The sequence below is a fragment of the Piliocolobus tephrosceles genome, chromosome 2 (genome assembly GCF_002776525.5).
Source record: "Piliocolobus tephrosceles isolate RC106 chromosome 2, ASM277652v3, whole genome shotgun sequence".
Taxonomy (NCBI): domain Eukaryota; kingdom Metazoa; phylum Chordata; class Mammalia; order Primates; family Cercopithecidae; genus Piliocolobus; species Piliocolobus tephrosceles.
The window spans coordinates 86,819,706-86,837,900 of record NC_045435.1 but is presented as its reverse complement, the minus strand read 5'-3'; the positions used below and the strand labels follow the sequence as shown (position 1 = coordinate 86,837,900).

General features: G+C 55.7%; 1 protein-coding gene across 7 annotated transcripts in view; it reads left to right on the top strand.

The window, feature by feature from the left end:
* Window positions 1–18,195, top strand: part of RNF123 (ring finger protein 123) — a 34,178-nt gene that overhangs the window by 8,001 nt on the left and 7,982 nt on the right. For 4 of the 7 annotated variants that reach the window (XR_002735532.1, XM_023231436.1, XM_023231437.1 and 1 more), the window contains exons 4-28: window positions 991–1,070; window positions 1,211–1,305; window positions 1,734–1,788; window positions 1,901–1,986; window positions 2,289–2,375; window positions 2,603–2,670; window positions 2,828–2,953; window positions 3,298–3,412; window positions 3,499–3,603; window positions 4,000–4,182; window positions 4,302–4,394; window positions 4,466–4,539; window positions 5,325–5,442; window positions 5,643–5,742; window positions 5,916–5,977; window positions 6,166–6,237; window positions 6,465–6,585; window positions 7,238–7,339; window positions 8,769–8,893; window positions 9,103–9,301; window positions 9,647–9,792; window positions 10,097–10,180; window positions 10,905–11,012; window positions 17,078–17,255; window positions 18,115–18,189. Coding sequence is in view for 6 of the 7 variants with exons in the window: in XM_023231436.1 (XP_023087204.1) it covers window positions 991–1,070; window positions 1,211–1,305; window positions 1,734–1,788; window positions 1,901–1,986; window positions 2,289–2,375; window positions 2,603–2,670; window positions 2,828–2,953; window positions 3,298–3,412; window positions 3,499–3,603; window positions 4,000–4,182; window positions 4,302–4,394; window positions 4,466–4,539; window positions 5,325–5,442; window positions 5,643–5,742; window positions 5,916–5,977; window positions 6,166–6,237; window positions 6,465–6,585; window positions 7,238–7,339; window positions 8,769–8,893; window positions 9,103–9,301; window positions 9,647–9,792; window positions 10,097–10,180; window positions 10,905–11,012; window positions 17,078–17,255; window positions 18,115–18,189 (2,657 nt within the window). In the remaining variant the exon portion in view is untranslated. The remainder of the gene's footprint in view (window positions 1–990; window positions 1,071–1,210; window positions 1,306–1,733; window positions 1,789–1,900; window positions 1,987–2,288; window positions 2,376–2,602; window positions 2,671–2,827; window positions 2,954–3,297; window positions 3,413–3,498; window positions 3,604–3,999; window positions 4,183–4,301; window positions 4,395–4,465; window positions 4,540–5,324; window positions 5,443–5,642; window positions 5,743–5,915; window positions 5,978–6,165; window positions 6,238–6,464; window positions 6,586–7,237; window positions 7,340–8,768; window positions 8,894–9,102; window positions 9,302–9,646; window positions 9,793–10,096; window positions 10,181–10,904; window positions 11,013–17,077; window positions 17,256–18,114; window positions 18,190–18,195) is intronic. The other 3 variants (XM_023231440.1, XM_023231439.1, XM_023231438.1) reach the window with 3 other exon arrangements.

Genomic DNA, 18,195 nt, shown 5'->3' with positions numbered 1-18,195 from the left:
CCTCCCAAAGTGCTGGGATTACAGGCTTGAGCCACTGCGCCCGGCCATAGAGTTGAGATTTCACCATGTTGGCCAGGCTGGTTTTGAACTACTGACCTTGTGATCTGCTCGCTTCAGCCTCCCAAAGTGCTGGGATTACAGGCATGAGCCACCACACCCAGCCCCTATTTTTTTTTTTTTTTTTCCTTTTGAGTCTCGCTCTGTCCCCCTGGCTGGAGTGCAGTGGCACGATCTCGGCTCACTGCAAGCTCCACCTCCCGGGATCATGCCATTCTCCTGCCTCAGCCTCCTGAGTAGCTGGGACTACAGGCGCCCACCACCACGCCCGGCTAATTTTTTGTATTTTTAGTAGAGACAGTGTTTCACCGTGGTCTCGATCTGACCTTGTGATCCGCCCGCCTCACAAAGTGCTGGGATTACAGGCGTGAGCCACCGTGCCTGGCCTATTTTTTTTTTGACAGTCCTGAAGTGCACCATGTTGAACCGATTATACTTTTTTTTTTTTTTGGAGACAGAGTCTCACTGTTGTTGCCCGGGCTGGAGTGCAATGACATGATCTCGGCTCACTACAACCTCTGCCCCACGAAGGTTCAAGTGATTCTCCTGCCTCTGCCTCCCAAGTAGCTGGGATTATATGTACGCACCACCACACCCAGCTAATTTTTGTATTTTAGTAGGGATGGGGTTTTACCATGTGGCCAGGCTGGTCTTGAACTCCTGACCTCAGGTGATCAGCCTGCCTTGGCCTCCCAAAGTGCTGAGATTACAGGTGTGGTCCACCACGCCCAGCCTGGACTGATTATGCTTTTGAATTTAGTGGAGAATTCAGCCTTCTGACCTCCTTCCTGCGTGCCAGAGTCTAGGACTAGGCACAGCCCTTTTTCTGGAGTCTAGGCAGCCACACTGAGCTCAGGGGAAAGGATGGGATTTAGTGTCATCTGGCTGATTTCAAGGACTTGTGGACCCCTGGCAGCTTCTCACTCTCCCTAGGAAACCCCTGAACTTCCAGAACCTGCCAGAACATTTGGACCAGTTGCTACAGGTGGACAATGAAGAGGAGGAAAGCCAGGGTATGTGGCCGCCTCTGTAGTGGGGTTGGGAGCTGCAGAGCTGGGACCTAGGGGACGTGGAGACATCTGGTGAGCTCAGGACACCCTATGCATCCTGTCAAATGCTCTTCCCTGCCTGACCCCACCTCTCCCCTTTTCAGGACAGGTTGAAGGGCGGCTTGGCCCATCCACTGTGGTCCTGGACCACACAGGTGGCTTTGAGGGGCTTCTCCTGGTGGATGATGACCTGCTGGGGGTGAGTGAGGGTGAGGTTTGGAGACCCAGGTCCATCCCCTTCTGACATAGCCCCAAGCTCCTCCTGATGTGGCCCTAGTCTCTCTACTCATCTTGATGGGGCTGCAGCCAAAACTTGCCCTGCCATGACCCCAGACCATTGTGTTCTCAGTCCTCAAACTCTCCCACCAAAGCCCTGAAACAGTCTTGATGTGGCCTCAGCCCCCAGCCCTTCCCAGCACAGCCTTGAGTCCCTCTCTCATCCTGCCCTGGCCCAGGATCCCTCCTGATACAAGCCTACCCCCTCCCACCATCCTCAGGCACAGTGCAGTGTTGGCCACCACAGGCAAATACCACCAGGGCTGGCTCAGTTGGGGATGGGGTCTTTTTCCCCTGGGGAGATGCTCTGTGTGCCTGGGAGCAAGCCCACCACCCCTCTTCTTCACCTAGGTGATTGGACACAGCAACTTTGGCACCATCCGCTCTACCACATGCGTGTACAAAGGTGAGACCTTACCCTGCTGTGGCCTAGGTAGTTGGGAGAAAGTTTAAGGGCCCAGGCATGAGGCAAGAGGCAGTCTTTGTCCACCTCGTGGCCCTAACTCAGCTCTTTCCAGGGAAATGGGTCTACGAGGTCCTCATCTCCTCCCAGGGGCTCATGCAGATCGGCTGGTGCACCATCAGCTGCCGCTTCAACCAGGAGGTACAAGTTGGGGAGGGGACCCCTCCCTGGGCCCAGGGAGAGCTTCTCCTGCCGCAGGCCTCATCAGGTCTCTGGATCCCCTCAGAACTGCCCAGGACCCTAACCAACCTGGACTACCCTCTGGAGAAGAAACATGTCCAACCCCATCCCAGGCACCCTAGTTCAGAGAACACCTCTTACTCTTTCCCTCAGATCATCTGTTCCCTTCTCTACAGCCATATGCGTCCAAGGCTGGTGATTGGTGGGCTCTAGCCCAGCCCCTGCCTGCCTCACCAGGGACCTCACAGGCATTTCCTCCCTAGGAGGGGGTTGGAGATACACACAACTCCTATGCCTATGATGGCAACCGCGTGCGCAAGTGGAACGTGACCACGACGAATTATGGCAAGGTGAGAGCCAAGCGCCTGTGGGTCATCCACCCCATGACCCACACTACATGCTTATTTGGAGCCACTGGGCAGCCATAAGGCCTATAAGCACCAGGGAAGGGTCAGGGACCCAGGTCCTTTGTCCTTGTGGCCAGTCTCCCCTGGGTGGTTCTGGAAACGCAGCTGGGGTTCAGAGCCAGCAGGCTGCTGGGCTTCTGTGCATCTGATGAGGCCTCCTCTCATGGCAGGCGTGGGCAGCGGGGGACATCGTGAGCTGCCTGATCGACCTGGATGATGGCACTCTGTCCTTCTGCCTGTGAGTTTCCTACCTCTATGCCCAGGCCTGTTCCCTGGGGCCTCCCAAGACTGCCCCCAGTTTCCTGGGCCCTGTAAGGGGCCAGGCTGAGTTTGATAGCCTGAGGGTGGGCAGCCACATCCTTAGCACTGGCTCACAGACCCACCCTTCTCCCCAGGAATGGCGTATCACTGGGCACTGCCTTTGAGAACCTGTCCAGGGGCCTGGGCATGGCCTACTTCCCAGCCATCAGCCTCTCTTTCAAGGAGTCCGTGGCCTTCAACTTTGGCAGCCGTCCTCTGCGATATCATTTTGTGAAGATGGCTGTGGGCTGCTCAGAAGCTCTTCGGGAAGCTGGGATGAGGGCGGGGATGCCATGGGCTGGTGGCAGGCCCTGGCTGCTGCAGAGTTAGTGGGGGGCCATGTTGTCGAAGACAACTTTCCTTGCAGTAGCCTGGTTGGTTGGGTGTCCTTGTCTCCATTGAACAGATGAGGAATGTGAAGCGTCCTCCCTAGGGAGAATAAGTGGGCAAGTTGTGATGCAAACCACCCCTGCCTTAGAGCCCAGGCCCCTGGGGGGGTGGGCAGTGGAGAGGGAGTGGGCATGTCTGAGCCACAGATAAGGCGTTGCTGGCTTAACTCTGGCACCTACCCAGTGGCGGGCTACCGGCCCCTGCAGGACCCACCGAGCGCTGACCTGCTGCGGGCACAGAGGTTGCTGGGCTGCTTCCGGGCAGTGCTGAGTGTGGAGCTGGATCCTGTGGTGAGCTGGGGTCTGAGCCTGGCAGGCTGGGGGACCTCCACAGCCTCCTGCCCCTCACACGTCTCCCTCCTCCCGCCTCCACACAGGAGGGACGGCTGTTGGACAAGGAGAGCTCCAAGTGGCGGTTGCGGGGCCAGCCCACCGTCCTCCTCACACTGGCCCACATCTTCCATCGCTTCGCACCGCTCCTGGTGAGCAGCATTGGGAGGGGAGGAGACAGGCCATGCTAGACACGCCCATGGTAGATGTGCCCTCACTTGGGGCTGTGGTGCTGAGGTGCCCGAGGTCCCGTAGCATTACCTGGTGGGGGCCCCACGTGACCAGGGCCCTCAGACCTCAAAGTCAGTCCACCAGGGAAACGGGGACGTTGCCAACCAAGGGCACAGGGGATGTCCTGGAAGGAAGACCGAAGGATAATAACATCACAGGCCAAGGAAACTGCATGTGCCAAGCCTTAGAGGGGCCACGGGGCAATGGCCCTCTTGTCCCTCAGTCAGACCCTGGAAGGGCTCACCTATGTTTGGTGTTGCTCAAGTGGCTCAAGACTCTGTGCCTGAGGCTTCTGCCTCGGCCATGTGCCCGGGCAGGGGTGCCTTGTACAGAGTGGAAAGCTGCTGCCTCACCAGTGCCTGGCCTTGGTGCAGCGCAAGGTGTACCTGGTGGAGGCTGTGCTCATGAGCTTCCTGCTGGGCCTCGTGGAGAAGGGCACGCCCGCACAGGCACAGTCCGTGGTGCGCCAGGTCCTGGACCTCTTGTGGCTCTTCATGGAGGTGAGGCTCCTGACCTCAGGCCTCAGGCCTGGCAGTCAATCTTCACTGGGGTGGGGAAAATACACGGAGAATCTTGGAAAAGGCCCCAATCATGGCTGCCTTGGCATCTGTTCCCCCAGGACTACGAGGTACAAGATTGCCTCAAGCAGTTGATGATGTCCCTGCTTCGGCTGTACCGGTTCTCGCCCATCGTCCCAGACCTGGGCCTACAGGTGGGAGCCCCTGCCCCTGCCCTGATTCCCCTGGGACTCGCCTGTCCACTCTGAACACCCCCTCTCCACAGATCCATTACCTGCGGCTCACTATCGCCATCCTGAGGCATGAGAAGTCCCGCAAGTTTCTGCTTAGCAATGTTCTGTATCCTTTCCTTGCTGCCAGGCAGGCCAGACGTGGAGTGCCCTCTGGATTCAGCAGAGGCCAGGAAGGGGAGTGTCCATCAGGCCAGGGGTCCCCTGGGAGGATCAGGAGGACCAGAGCTGCCCAACATGTGGCACTTTCTCTACAGAGCAAGGACGAGAGAGCAAAGGACTGAGCCTGGCCGGCCAGCCTAGCCAGGGGGTTTCGAATGACTGCAGACTCGGGCTATGTGGAGGTGTGGGAGGGGCCACAGGGCCTGCCCTCTTCAGCCACCGCCCAGCACTTCTGTTCATGTTCCACACTGGGGATTCCTGTAAGATCTTTAAGGAGGCAGCTCTTCCTGCTTCCCAGAATTGTTGAGATCTGCGTGAGTGAGTGAGAGAGCATAGCTTTGAGCCCCTGACTGGGAAGCCTGAGCTCATAGCCGTTTTCTTGGTCTGGGGTCTTCCAGCCTCCAGGGGGCAGATACAAAGCTGGAAGACACAGAGGTCAGAGTTGGGGCCTGAGAAAAGGCCCCCAGGCCCTCTCTCCAGCTTGTCCGACAGTCATGTGTTCCTGTGACAAGCCCTTATTGTGCACCTGCTTTGTACTGGACCTGGTGGGCTTAACCGCCACAGCTTTTTGTTAGGGAGCATGCCCTGGGGGTCAGACACATAGCAGCAGCGTGCCCCTGTGGTGGTGGGAGAGCTGCGATAGGCACATCCAGGGATGGGCTCCCGGGGAGGACTCTTGAGGGTGTGCAGAGTGCCCTTGGGCAAGCAGAGCCTTGCCTTGACACCCGCCAGCTTCGACGTGCTCCGCTCCGTCGTCTTCTTTTACATCAAGAGCCCCCTGCGTGTGGAGGAGGCCGGCCTACAGGAGCTCATTCCCACCACCTGGTGGCCCCACCGCTCCAGTAGGGAGGTGGGTGCACCCCAAGTGGGATGAGCAGAGGTCATGGTGAGGGCTGGCCTGGGCACCTGGCCTCCAGGCACCTAGCATGAGACCTTTTCACTGGCCCTGGTCCCTGGAGCCCTGGGGATGGGGTGTGGGTGTTCTGAGTGAACGAAGCCTGGCTAGGTCCCGGGTGACCCTGCTGTCTTCCACCCACTACCCCTGCCTAGGGCAAAGAGAGCACGGAGATGAAGGAGGAGACTGCAGAGGAGCGGCTGCGGCGGCGAGCCTACGAACGGGGCTGCCAGCGGCTCAGGAAACGCATTGAAGGTCGGCCTGCTTTGGGCACAGGGTAGGGTGGGAGGTGTGTGTATGCACGGGAGGGCGCTTGGAGGTGCCCATGTCTAGGTGGGACTCGGAGAACCCTGGTGGTGGAGCCCTGGCCCAAACCTGCCCCCATCCACCCATGAGCCTGAGGGCCATGTTCCTCATTTTACTTCCAGTGGTGGAAGAACTACAGGTCCAAATCCTGAAGCTGCTGCTGGACAATAAAGATGACAATGGGGTGAGCGACTCCCAGAGCCCTGGGTGGGGCCCTGTGGGGGGGGATGCTGCACTGGGCCTTGAGACCCAGAGGGTGGGGACTGGCTTTGGTTCCCATGGCAGGGGCTGGGGGAAGGTGCATCACTGAGCCAGCCCAGTCTGGGCCTGCATTCTCAGCTCAGCACAGCCTCACTTTTCCCTCCCTCAAAGGGCGAAGCTTCTAGATACATCTTCCTGACCAAGTTTCGCAAGTTTCTGCAGGAGAACGCCAGTGGCCGGGGGGTAGGTGTCCTCCAGGCCAGCCCACTGTGGACCCCTGGCTGCACTACACAGGCCACGCCCTCAGCACCTGGTGCCTCTGGGACTGCCTTGTCCTTGCCTAGCCCCAAGCTTTTCTCTGCTGCTTTTCCCTCCCTGCTAAACCCTTGACCCTCGGGCAGGACCTTGGATGGGGAATGAGCGAGGCTCTGGGCTGGTACTAATGCATGTTTCATGCCTGGTGCCCACAGAACATGCCCATGCTCTGCCCCCCTGAGTATATGGTCTGCTTCTTACACCGGTTGATCTCTGCCCTGCGCTACTATTGGGATGAATACAAGGCTTCCAATCCCCATGCTTCCTTCAGTGAGGGTGAGTGGCACTGGGGCCCCAGGTCAGTGAGGCTAGACAGAGCCAGGCGTAAGGTAGCCCCTAATGTTAGTGCTGAGCTGAGGCTGGGGGCTGTGGGGAGCTGTCCCCAGCATCCTGCCTGGTTGAGTCCTACCCAGCCACAGGGGGCTTCTCCACTGGGGCAGCAAGAGCCCTGCACCCTAGGCCTGCCGATCCTGTGTTAGCTCTGACTGTCCCACGGGCTCTTACCCGCTATGGGCTCTTTTCTTTGGTTCTCGCCCCCCATTTCTCTGTGTATCCTTTATAGGGCTGCCTTGGGTGGGTGCTGGGGGGGCCCTGTGTTTGAGTCCCCAAGGGTCAGTGGGAGCCTTACCTGCCCTGGATTGGGGGATATCCCACAGGGCTGAGACTGGGCCTCTCTGCTTCTCCCAAGTGGACAGCTGCCATGAGTACCCCCATGACCCCAAGTTATGCAGCTGCTGGCTCTGACCTGAAATGGCAGGGGTGGGGAGGAGGTAGGGGAGGTCTGGGCTCTGGTTCCTCTGTCTGCCTGGGTGGGTGGGTGGCCAAGTCCAGAATTCCCAGGCTGTGCTAGGCCAGATTGGAGGGGAGGGCTGTGGGGAGGGTCTTCCTGCTGGGCACTGACCACTGGTCTGGCCTCAACTCCTCGCAGAGGCCTACATCCCTCCCCAGGTCTTCTATAATGGCAAGGTGGACTACTTTGACCTGCAGCGTCTGGGGGGCCTCCTCTCGCACCTGCGGAAGACCCTCAAAGGTGTGTGCAGTCCTGTGGGTTGAGAACAGGTCTGGGGCCAGGTGGGGGACTGTCCCTGAGCCTGCTCAACTGTGGATGCTGAGCCATCCTATGGCCACCAGAGGGTGCCCGAGTCTCTCCACCCACTCAGGCTGGGAGATACTGATCCACCTGCCCCGCATCTGGGCAGCTTCTCTTTCCCTCCAGCACCCATGCCATAGGGGTCAGGCGTGCCTGGCAGGGGACCAGGGATCTTGGTGAGGTGTGGTTGGGGTGTGCAGGTGCTGCCGGAGCTGCCTTCAGGGATGAGCACAAGCTGCTCTGGTGCAGGGCTGAGGGCACAGCGAGAGCAAGGCCCTGAGCCAGGCATGAGAGTGTGTCTGTGCTGTCAGAACCTCTCTGGCTGCCGCAGTGTGGACACCGGAGTGTAGGGGCTGAGAGACAGGGAGGTCAGGTGTCCACACACAGGAGATAAGGGCCTGCCCCAGGGAGGTAGGAGAGGGCACAGGTGGAGGAGAGGAGTCAGGATGACCCCAGGCTTCCTGCCAGAGGTTGTGTGGATGGGGCTCCATCAGGGAGAGCGGCTGCAGGAGGTGGTGGAGATGAGAAATTCTTTGTTGGACACAGCACGTTTAGCGGGGAGCAAGGCCTGGGCTGGAGGCAGCAAAGGCGGGGTCAGCTGTCAGCACGGAGGTGGGGATGAGCCTGGGATGAGGCTTGGCTCCCACTGGGAGTGCCCAGAATGAAGCAGCCCTGGCATCTCCTTTTGTTTATTGAGTAGTCAGAGTAGGGGAGGCCCTGGAGAGCAGGAGGTCCTGGGAAACAAAACCGGGGACTGGCAGGAAGGGCATGATGGGCTATGTAGAATAAAGAAAGTCAATTTGGGCTGGGCGCAGTGACTCACGCCTGTAATCCCAGCACTTTGGGAGGCCGAGGCGGGCAGGTCACGAGGTCAGGAGATCGAGAACATCCTGGCTAACATGGTGAAACCCTGTCTCTAATTTTAAAAAAATACAAAAAATTAGCCAGGCGTGGTGGCGGGCACCTGTAGTCCCAGCTACCTGGGAGGCTGAGGCAGGAGAATGGCGTGAACCCAGGAAGCGGAGCTTGCAGTGAGCCGAGATGGCGCCACTGCACCTCTAACCTGGGCGGCAGAGCGAGACTCCGTCTCAAAAAAAAGAAAAAAAAGAAAGTCAATTTGAAAATAAATGAAAAAGAAGGGTGTGATGGGGAAGGCCTCCTGCTGCTGAGTGGCAGCTAGACGGGGCCCTTGAGATGCAGAGTGAAGGCTGGGTGGAGCAGGCAGAGGGGTGAGGGGCAGATACGGTGCTAAACCGGGCTGTGCAAGGCCTCCTGTCCAGTGTGCTGGGCTCTCTCACCATCCTGGGCACTTCCACTGTGGCCTCTTGTACCACCACTGGCCTGAGAACCCTCCTGCTCTTCCTCCCAGATGACCTTGCTTCCAAAGCCAACATTGTGATTGACCCACTGGAGCTCCAGTCAACTACCATGGATGACCTAGACGAGGATGAGGAGCCTGCCCCAGCTATGGCCCAGGTGCCACAGTGGCTGCAGGTGGTGGGATTTGTGTTGGGCTTTACCTGTATCTTGTGGGCGGGGGTCTCATCCAGGGCCACCTCCCACTCCATGCAGGCAAGGGGTTTCTCACCAGGCTGGTCCCTCACTGTGGGTGGAGGCGTGGACCCTCCCTCATGATTCTCTAGCCCCGCGGGCCAAGGGAACCCTGAGCCAGCCCTGGTCCTGGCCTCCTTTCTTCACTGCAGCGCCCCATGCAGGCCCTGGCTGTTGGGGGGCCACTGCCCCTGCCCCGGCCCAGCTGGCTCAGTTCTCCAACTTTGGGCCGAGCCAACCGCTTCCTCAGCACAGCGGCTGTGAGCCTCATGACCCCACGGCGGCCTCTGAGCACCTCGGAGAAAGTGAAGGTCCGCACACTGAGCGTGGAGCAGAGGACCCGTGAGGACAGTAGGTGCTGGGTGGGGTCAGGCAGGTCCCCAAAGGACCCTTCGACAGTGTACAATCCCCGCCCCAGGCAAAGCCAAAATACACCCCATGCCCTCCCAGCCCTATGGCCTGGCAGCATCCCAGGAGTGCAGGAATCACACTCTGAGGGCAGGAGATCAGTGCCACAGAAATAGGTTCTGGTACCGCAGGCCTTGCCCTGTACCCCACCCCCACGCCCCCATGGGCTCCCTGCGGGTCCCTCCTTGGGCACAGGAATGGGAGAGACAATTTCCTCTCCTGCTGTGAGGCAGGCTCAGGAGAGCCGGGATGGCCCTACCCTTGACCTTGCCCTCCCCGACTCCCCAGTTGAAGGCAGCCACTGGAACGAGGGCTTGCTGCTGGGGCGGCCCCCCGAGGAGCCTGAGCAGCCCCTCACCGAGAACTCGCTGCTGGAAGTCCTAGATGGGGCAGTCATGATGTACAACCTCAGCGTACACCAGCAGCTGGGCAAGGTCGTGCACTCTTGGACCCCACATTGGGTGGGGGGTGTTGTGTGTGTTTGGTGGTGTGTGTGCATGCCTGTGTGCACATGGGCCTGCAGGGCTGCCTGTGCAAGACCGTGCATGGGGGCACATGCCTCAGTGAGGCTGATTTCTGCTCCTGCTGCCTCAGTCTGACCTGCTGACTGTTGTGGGATTGGGACCGCCCTGGGCCTCAGGTTGGGACCTTGGCAGGGCTGGGGTCCACACTGGGTCTGAAGAAGCCTGGATGAAGTGCCCGAGGGGCACTCTGGACACGTGGTCCCATGCTGTGTAGATGGTGGGTGTCTCCGATGATGTCAATGAATACGCTATGGCTCTGAGGGACACAGAGGACAAGCTCCGCCGGTGCCCCAAGCAGGTAAGGCCCACATAGTCTAGGTCGGGGGCAGCTTGCTTACTCATATGAGTAACCACAGATGAAGTCTGGTTCTGGGGGCTGCCCTGGTAGTTCTCATCCCCACCCTAACCCTGGCCATAGCACACCAGTGAGAGTGGGGCTGGCAGCAAGGCCTGGCACATATCACCAGTGTGACCTGTGCCTAGGTGCCCCCCACCCCCTGGGCCCAGTAAGTGCTGAAGCACACCCCGTCTCCTCATAAATTATGCATTGACCCTGAGTGCTTCCTCGGCCACTTGCAGAGTCAGCAGGAAGCGGGGCCTGGCTCCGCTGCACCCTCCGGAGCCCTCTGCTGTAGCTGCCCTGGCCTAGGAAGGTGGGGCCCAGTGTGTCCAGGCTGAGCTTCCTTGACAGCTCCCACCCACCCCCACTTGTCAGCAGATCCCTGGGCCTGGCAGCTGGGGGAGCAGTGGATCTGATATCAGGTCCCTGGGTGCTCTGGCCAGGGGCTCACAGACCCCCAGCTGGGCCTCACTTCCATGTCATGAGGGGACCACCATGGCCCTGTTCTGAGGCTGGCTCAGGGTCACCAGAGGGTCAGTGGCAGAAGAAGGTTTTGAAAAATGGAGCCCAATCCCTTGCCTGCTTAGGCACTAGAGGGCCCTTCCTAGGCTGCCTGCAGGGTCAGGGTGGATGTGGGCATGGGGCCATGTCTTGATTGTCCTCCTTTCCCCTTGGGTGGCAGAGAAAGGACATCCTTGCAGAGTTGACGAAGAGCCAGAAGGTTTTCTCAGAAAAGCTGGACCACCTGAGCCGTCGTCTTGCCTGGGTCCACGCCACTGTCTACTCCCAGGTGAGCCAGTATTGCAGCTGCCCCTCCCCAACCTCACTGTCTGGCCAGGTTGTGCCAGGGCCCTTGATGCCCCCGCCCTCGCGGGCCTCTGGCACACACATGTCCCTTCCCACTTCAGACTCCATCACCCCATGCCATGTCCCCTGTACCTCTCATGTCCTGTGGACTGAGGAAGCGCTGTTTCTGGACCTCCAGTACGCCTCATAGACCTGTCCTTCGAGGAACAAGCTCTGTCTGTCTGCCTCCCCTGCTCCCACCCCCTCCCAGTTTCTTGGCTCCCCTCCTTCTCTCCCAGTGCATCAGGGGCTCTGCAGTCTTTCCCGGAGCCACACCCCACCCTCTGTGTCTGCCTCTGTCTGACTCATTACCACCCAAGGCCATTAGCTTGTTCTCTACTCACTCGCTCATTCACTTGCTCATTCATTCAATAACATGCACCCAAAACCTGGTGTGTGCCAGGTGCCATCCTGGACACTAGGGACACACACACATTAATAAATCAGAAAGACGAGCCTCTGCCCTCCCAAGGCACTCAGCCTGGTCAGATACATGGATGGACAGACGGATGGATGGGGCACTCCTGCTGTGACTGAAGTTTTACCCCCAGGCCTCAGACCCTCTGGACTTGCTTCCTCTCCCTGCCTCTCCTGGCATCTCTTCCCCCACCAGTGAGTGCCCTGAGGATCTCTTAAGGTGCCCAGTTCAGCGTATCTGCTGTCTTCTTGGGTGTACCCCTGCATGACTGGGTGATCGAGGCCTTTGGGGTCCCCATTTCTATCATCTCTGCTTGCTGTTTCTTCTCATGGCTCCTCCCCAAAACCCAAACCACCTCCACTTTTTTCCCCCTCCTGACTCTCTTGCTACCCTGGATGACTGTGCTTACTGCCCCATGCCGAAAACTTCCTCTCCCTTCTGTCCTGAGATTTCCTGCCTGCCCACCTCCCTCAGAAGTTTGGCTGCCCTCTCCCACACTGTCTTCTCAAGACCCTCTCCCTCTCATCTCCCTGCCTTTTTTTAGTTGTGCTAAAGTATGTGTGACATAACATTTACCATCTTAGCTTTTTTTTTTTTTTTTTTTTTTTTTAGACAGACTCTCACCCTGTTGCCCAGGCTGGAGTGCAATGGCATGATCTTGGCTCACTGCAACCTCCGTCTCCTGGGTTCAAGCAATTCTCCTGGATTATAGGCGTGCCACCGTGCCTGGCTAATTTTTGTATTTTTTACTCGGCCTCCCAAAGTACTGGGGTTACAGGCATGTGCCATCGTGCCCGGCCACCCATGATAGCCATTTTTAAGTGTTAAGTCTGTTCACATTGTCGTACAGCCAATCTCCAGACTCATTTCATCTTGCAAAACTGATACTCTGTGCCCGTTCAACAAAACCTCCTGTTCTCCCCTCCCCAGCCCCTGGCAACCACCATCCTACTTTCTGTCTCTGAATTTGACTATCCTAAGCACCTCATCTAGGGAGAATCATACACTATTCGTTTTTTTGTGTCTGGCTTTAGCATAATATCCTCAAGCTTCATTCGTGTTATAGCATGTGTCAGAATTTCTTCATTTTCCAGGCTGAATAATATTCCATTGTATGGACACCACATTTCGTGTATCCAGTCCTTTGTTGATGGACGCTTGAGTTGCTTCTACTTTGGGCTACTGTGAATAATGCTGTAATGAACATGGGTGTGCAAGGATCTCTTTAAGACCCTAATTTCAATTCTTTTGGTTGTATACCCAGAAGTGGAATTGCTGTATCACATGGTAATTCTGTTTTTTATTTTATTTTTTTATTTTTTTTTGAGATGGAGTCTCACTCTGTCGCCCAGGCTGGAGTGCAACAGTGCGAGCTCAGCTCACATCCTGGGTTCAGGTGTTCTCCTGCCTCAGCCTCCCGAGTAGCTGGGACTACAGGCGCGCACCACAATGCTCGGCTAATTATTTATTTTATTTAATTTTTTTTTTTAATTTTTTTTTTTTGAGACGGAGTCTCGCTCTGTCGCCCAGGCTGGAGTGCAGTGGCCGGATCTCAGCTCACTGCAAGCTCCGCCTCCCGGGTTCACGCCATTCTCCTGCCTCAGCCTCCCGAGTAGCTGGGACTACAGGCGCCCGCCACCTCGCCTGGCTAGATTTTTGTATTTTTTAGTAGAGACAGGGTTTCACCGTGTTAGCCAGAATGGTCTTGTTCTCTTGACCTCGTCATCCACCTGTCTCGGCCTCCCAAAGTGCTGAGATTACAGGCTTGAGCCACCGCGCCTGGCCATTTTTTATTTATTTTTTTCTTTTTTTTGAAGTGGAGTTTTGCTCTTGTTGCCCAGGCTGGAGTGCAATGGCGCGATCTCGGCTCATGGCAGCCTCTCCCCTCCCAGGTTCAAGTGATTCTCCTGCCTCAGCCTCCTGAGTAGCTGGGATTACAGGCATGCGCCACCATGCCCGGCTAATCTTGTATTTTTTTTTAGTAGAGGGGGTTTCTTCATGTTGATCAGGCTGGTCTTGAACTCCCGACCTCAGGTGATTTGACAGCCTCGGCCTCCCAAAGTGCTGGGGTTACAGGCATGAGCCACTGCGCCCGGCAATTTTTGTATTTTTTGTAGAGATGGGGTTTCACTATGTTGGTCAGGCTGATCTTGAACTGCTGACCTCAGGTGATCCGCCTGCCTCAGCCTCCCAAAGTGCTGGGATTACAGGCATGAGCCACCGTGCCTAGCCAATTCTGCTTTTTAATTTTTTGGAAACTACCATATTGTTTCTATAGTGGCTGTGCCTGTTACATTCTCATCAGTAGTGCACGAGGGTTCCAATTTCTCCATACATATCCTTACTAACACTTGTTATTTTCTGCCCTGTTTTTTTCTTGGTAGAGACAGGGTCTCACTATGTTGCCCAGTTGTCAAACTCCTGGGTTCAAGGAATCCTCCTGCGTCGGCCTCCCAAAGTGCTGGGATTATAGGCATGAGCCACCACATCTGGCAGTTTCTACTTTTTTAATAGTAAATTCTAATGGGTAGGATATGGTACCTCATTGTGGTTCTGCATTTTCCTAATGATTAGTGATATTATAGCAAATAGTACCTTTATATGCACTTATTAGCCATTTGCATATCTTTTTGTTTGTTTGTTTTGTTTGGGAGTCTCGCTCTGTGGCCCAGGCTGGAGTGCAGTGGCAAGATTTTGGCTCACTGCAACCTCTGCCTCCCAGGTAGCTGGGACTATAGGCATGCGCCACCACACCCAGCTAATTTTTGTATTTTTAGTAGATTCGGGGTTTCACCTTGTTGGTCAGGCTGGTATCAAACTCTTGACCACAGGTGATCTGCCTGCCTCGGCCTCCCAAAGTGCTGGGATTGCAGGTATGAGCCACCACGCCCAGCCTGCTGTAAGTTTTGAGGTCAGGAAGTGAGACCTCCAACTTTGTTGTTTTTCTTTTTTATTTTTTTTTTAACTTTGTTGTTTTTCAAGATTGTTTTGTCTATTTGAGGTCCTTTGAAATTCCATATTTTAGATGAGTATTTCTGTTTCTGCAGAAAATACCACTGGGCTTTTGATAGGGATTGCATGAATATATAGATTCCTTTGAGTGGTATTGACATCTTAACAATGTTAACAGTTCATGAACACAGGATGGCTTTCCATTTATTTAGATCTTTAATTTCTTTTAGCAGCATTTTGTAGTTTTCAAGATAGCTTCAAGTCTTTTGCTTCCTTGGTTAAGTTTATTCCAGTGTATTTTATTCTTTTTTTTTTGATGCTATTGTAAATGGGATTGTTTTCTTGATTACTTTGCAGGTTTGTTCGTTTTGCATAGTGATTTTGTATCCTACAATTTTTTTTTTTTTTTTTTTTTTTTTTAGACAGAGTCTCTGTCATCCGGGCTGGAGTGCAGTGGCACAATGGCACAATCTCAGCTCACTGCAGCCTCTGCCTCCTGGGTTCAAGCAAGTCTCCTGCCTCAGCCTCCTGAGTAGCTGGGATTACAGATGCCCACCACTGCCCACAGCTAATTTTTGTATTTTTAGTAGAGATGGGGTTTCACCATGTTGGCCAGGCTGGTCTTGAACTCCTGACCTCAGGTGATCTGCCCGCCTCGGCCTCCCAAAGTGCTAGGACTACAGGCTTGAGCCACCGCACCTGACCGTATCCTGTAATTTTGCTGAATTTATTTATTAATCCTAGTTGGGGTTTTTTTTGTGTCTGTGTATCTTTAGGATTTTCTACTTATAAAATCATGTCTGTGAACAGAGATAATTTTACTTTATCCTTTCCAGTGTGGTTTCCTTTCTTTTTCATGCTTAGTTGCTGTGGCTGGGATTTCCAGGAGTATGCTGAGCAGAAGTAGAGAAAGTGGCACACTTGTCTTGTTCTTGGTCTGAGGGAGGGAGAGATTATAGTCTGTTGCCATTGAGTGTGATGTTAGATGGAGGCTTTTCACATGGTCTTTATTATGTTGAACTGCCTTCATTCACCGCATCGTCAGCACTAACTCACCTGTGTCTTTCTAATCCCATTATTAATGGAAAGATTCACTCTTGTAAACCAGCTCTTTGGGAGGCTGAAGCATGAGGATCGCTTGAAGCCAGGAGTTCATGAGCAGCCTGGGCAACCCATCTTTACAAAAAAAACAAACAAAAATCAATTAGCAGGGCATGGCGATGCATACCTGTAGTCCCAGGTACTCTGAGGTCAGGAGTTCAAGACCAGCCTGGCTAACGTGGCAAAACCCCATCTCTACTAAAAATACAAAAATTAGCTGGGCATGGTATCACATACCTGTAGTCCCAGCTACTCTGGAGGCTGAGGCAGGAGGACCACATGATCTCAGGAGTTCCAGGTTACAGTGAACTGTGATTGTGCCACTGCACTCCAGCCTTGACTCTACATGTGCCCAAAAGTTATGCTGTCTCCTTCTTTCTCTGTCTTAGCTGCTTCATCTTCCCCTTCATCTCCCTCTAGCACAGGCTCTTCCCCATCTCTGAAATAGTCTCACCAGGGTCTCTGTCTGCCCCCATCTCAATCCAGCAGGCACATTTCCATCTCCCTTGCATTGATGCCTTAGCTCTCATGGGGCCATTGCCATCCCCTCGCCAGACCCAATCTTCCCTGGCCTTCTGTAGCAGCAGGATCATCATTGCCTAGGTTTGCGCCCAGGCCCGCCCCCTAACCTCTTGCTTACATCTTCTCCTAAGCTCCTTGGGTTTTAGGGCACATCAGAGAGCTGGTGTGAAGCCCAGGTGCTCCGACCGCACTCCAAGACACACAGGTGCTGTGGGTCTGGGCTGGGGCCTGAGGCCGCATTCTTGCCTGGGCTCTTTTGTGAGACCCCGACATGGACTCTGTGGAAACCACATTGTGGGGAGCAGGGCCCTCAGCAGGTTTTGTCTGTTTCCTGTGACCTCTGGTCCACCAGTCACACTGCTCCCTGCCTTCCCACCACCTTCTTTGCACTCCAGGTCAAACTTCTGCCTGCCTGCTCACCATCGCTAGCTCTCTTGGGCCCTCCACGCATCTTGTACTCCACTTTTCAACACAGACTTCCGGTCACAGCACCCTCTTGCCTAAAACTTGCTTACGGGCTGAGGCAGGTGAATCACCTGAGGTCAGGAGTTCAAGACCAGCCTGGCCTACGTGGCAAAACCCCATCTCTACTAAAAATGCAAAAATTAGCCGGGCGTGGTATCACATACCTGTAGTCCCAGCTACTTGGGAGGCTGAGGCAAGACAATCCCTTGAACTTGGGAGGCGGAGGTTCCAGTGAGCCAAGATGGCATCACTACACTCCAGCCTGGGCGACTCCATCTCAAAAAAAAAAAAAAAAAAGAACAACTTGCTTACGAATATGCTGACCAGAGTTCTGGCTGGGTTGCAGTAATACGCCCTCCAGACTGAGTGCGTCCCTCTTGCCTGCTGAGGACTCGATTGCCCTGCTTGAGCCACTGCTCATGCTTCCTGAAATCCAGGTCTCAGTTGTGCTGTCATAGGCCTGGGGAGGCCTTTCCTGATCCCCAGGGCAGGACATGAGCCCAAGACCCCACTGGTGCACAACCCAGCAGCACCCTATGTGCCTCCTGCAGGAGAAGATGCTGGACATCTACTGGCTGCTGCGCGTCTGCCTGCAGACCATTGAGCACGGTGATCGCACAGGGTCTCTCTTTGCCTTCATGCCCGAGTTCTACCTGAGCGTGGCCATCAACAGCTACAGTGCTCTCAAGAATTACTTTGGTCCCGTGCACAGCATGGAGGAGCTCCCAGGTGATGGAACCATTCAGGCTGGGGCAGAAGCAGAAAAGGGGTCTCTAGTGTGAGCCCTAGGAGCCCTGGTCTGAGACCTCTGTGGCCCAGCAACACACATCCGTGGGGGGCAGGGAGGGGAGGATCTTCCTCTGTGGTTCACCCTGCAGCAAACAAATGTTTGCACCCTGCCCTGGGACCTGCAGCCACAGAGCCAACAGCTCCCTGGCAAAGGAAAACAGACAAGATGGAACACAGTGGGTGGAGACCCCTTGGCTTTCACTTCCTTCCTAGTGCTATGAGCAACTGCTGTGGTCCAGCAGCCAGCTGGCCCTGCACCCTGACTCCCTGGCACTGGTCACAAAGCGCGGCAGTTGGTCAGGGGCAGAATGATTTGTCTTGGTAAATCACAGCAGGGGGTGGACCCTGCTAGGGTCCACATCTGAACCTGGGCTTCTCGCAGCCCGCTGATTCCAGGCTGGGCTGTACTGTGTATGTCTGGATCAGGCAGTGAGCTGTCATAGCCCCTAGCCCACCCCCTGCCTAGCCCCAGGCCTCGGTGCAGGCTTTGTCTTCAAAGACAAAACCGTGGGTGCCCAAGGAGCTTTGACTGCTCATCAGGTGTGTGTGCTGAGATGGGTTTGAGCCCAGGTCAGGGCTCCTGCCAGGGCCTGTCGTCCCCTCACAGTGAGCCTATGCCTTAGCCCTTCCACAGCCACCAGTGAATGCCTTGCCTGATGTCCCTGGATGCCAGCCTGGGTCCAGGCTGGCCTTGGGAGCCAGCTGTAGAGCCTGCTACCCAAGCCCACCCAACCTGCTGACATGCCTGCCTCTGGAGCCCCCACTCCTAGCCAACACATCTCACTTCCCACCCTTGCAGGCTATGAAGAGACTCTGACCCGCCTGGCTGCCATTCTCGCCAAACACTTTGCCGACACACGCATTGTGGGCACTGGTGAGG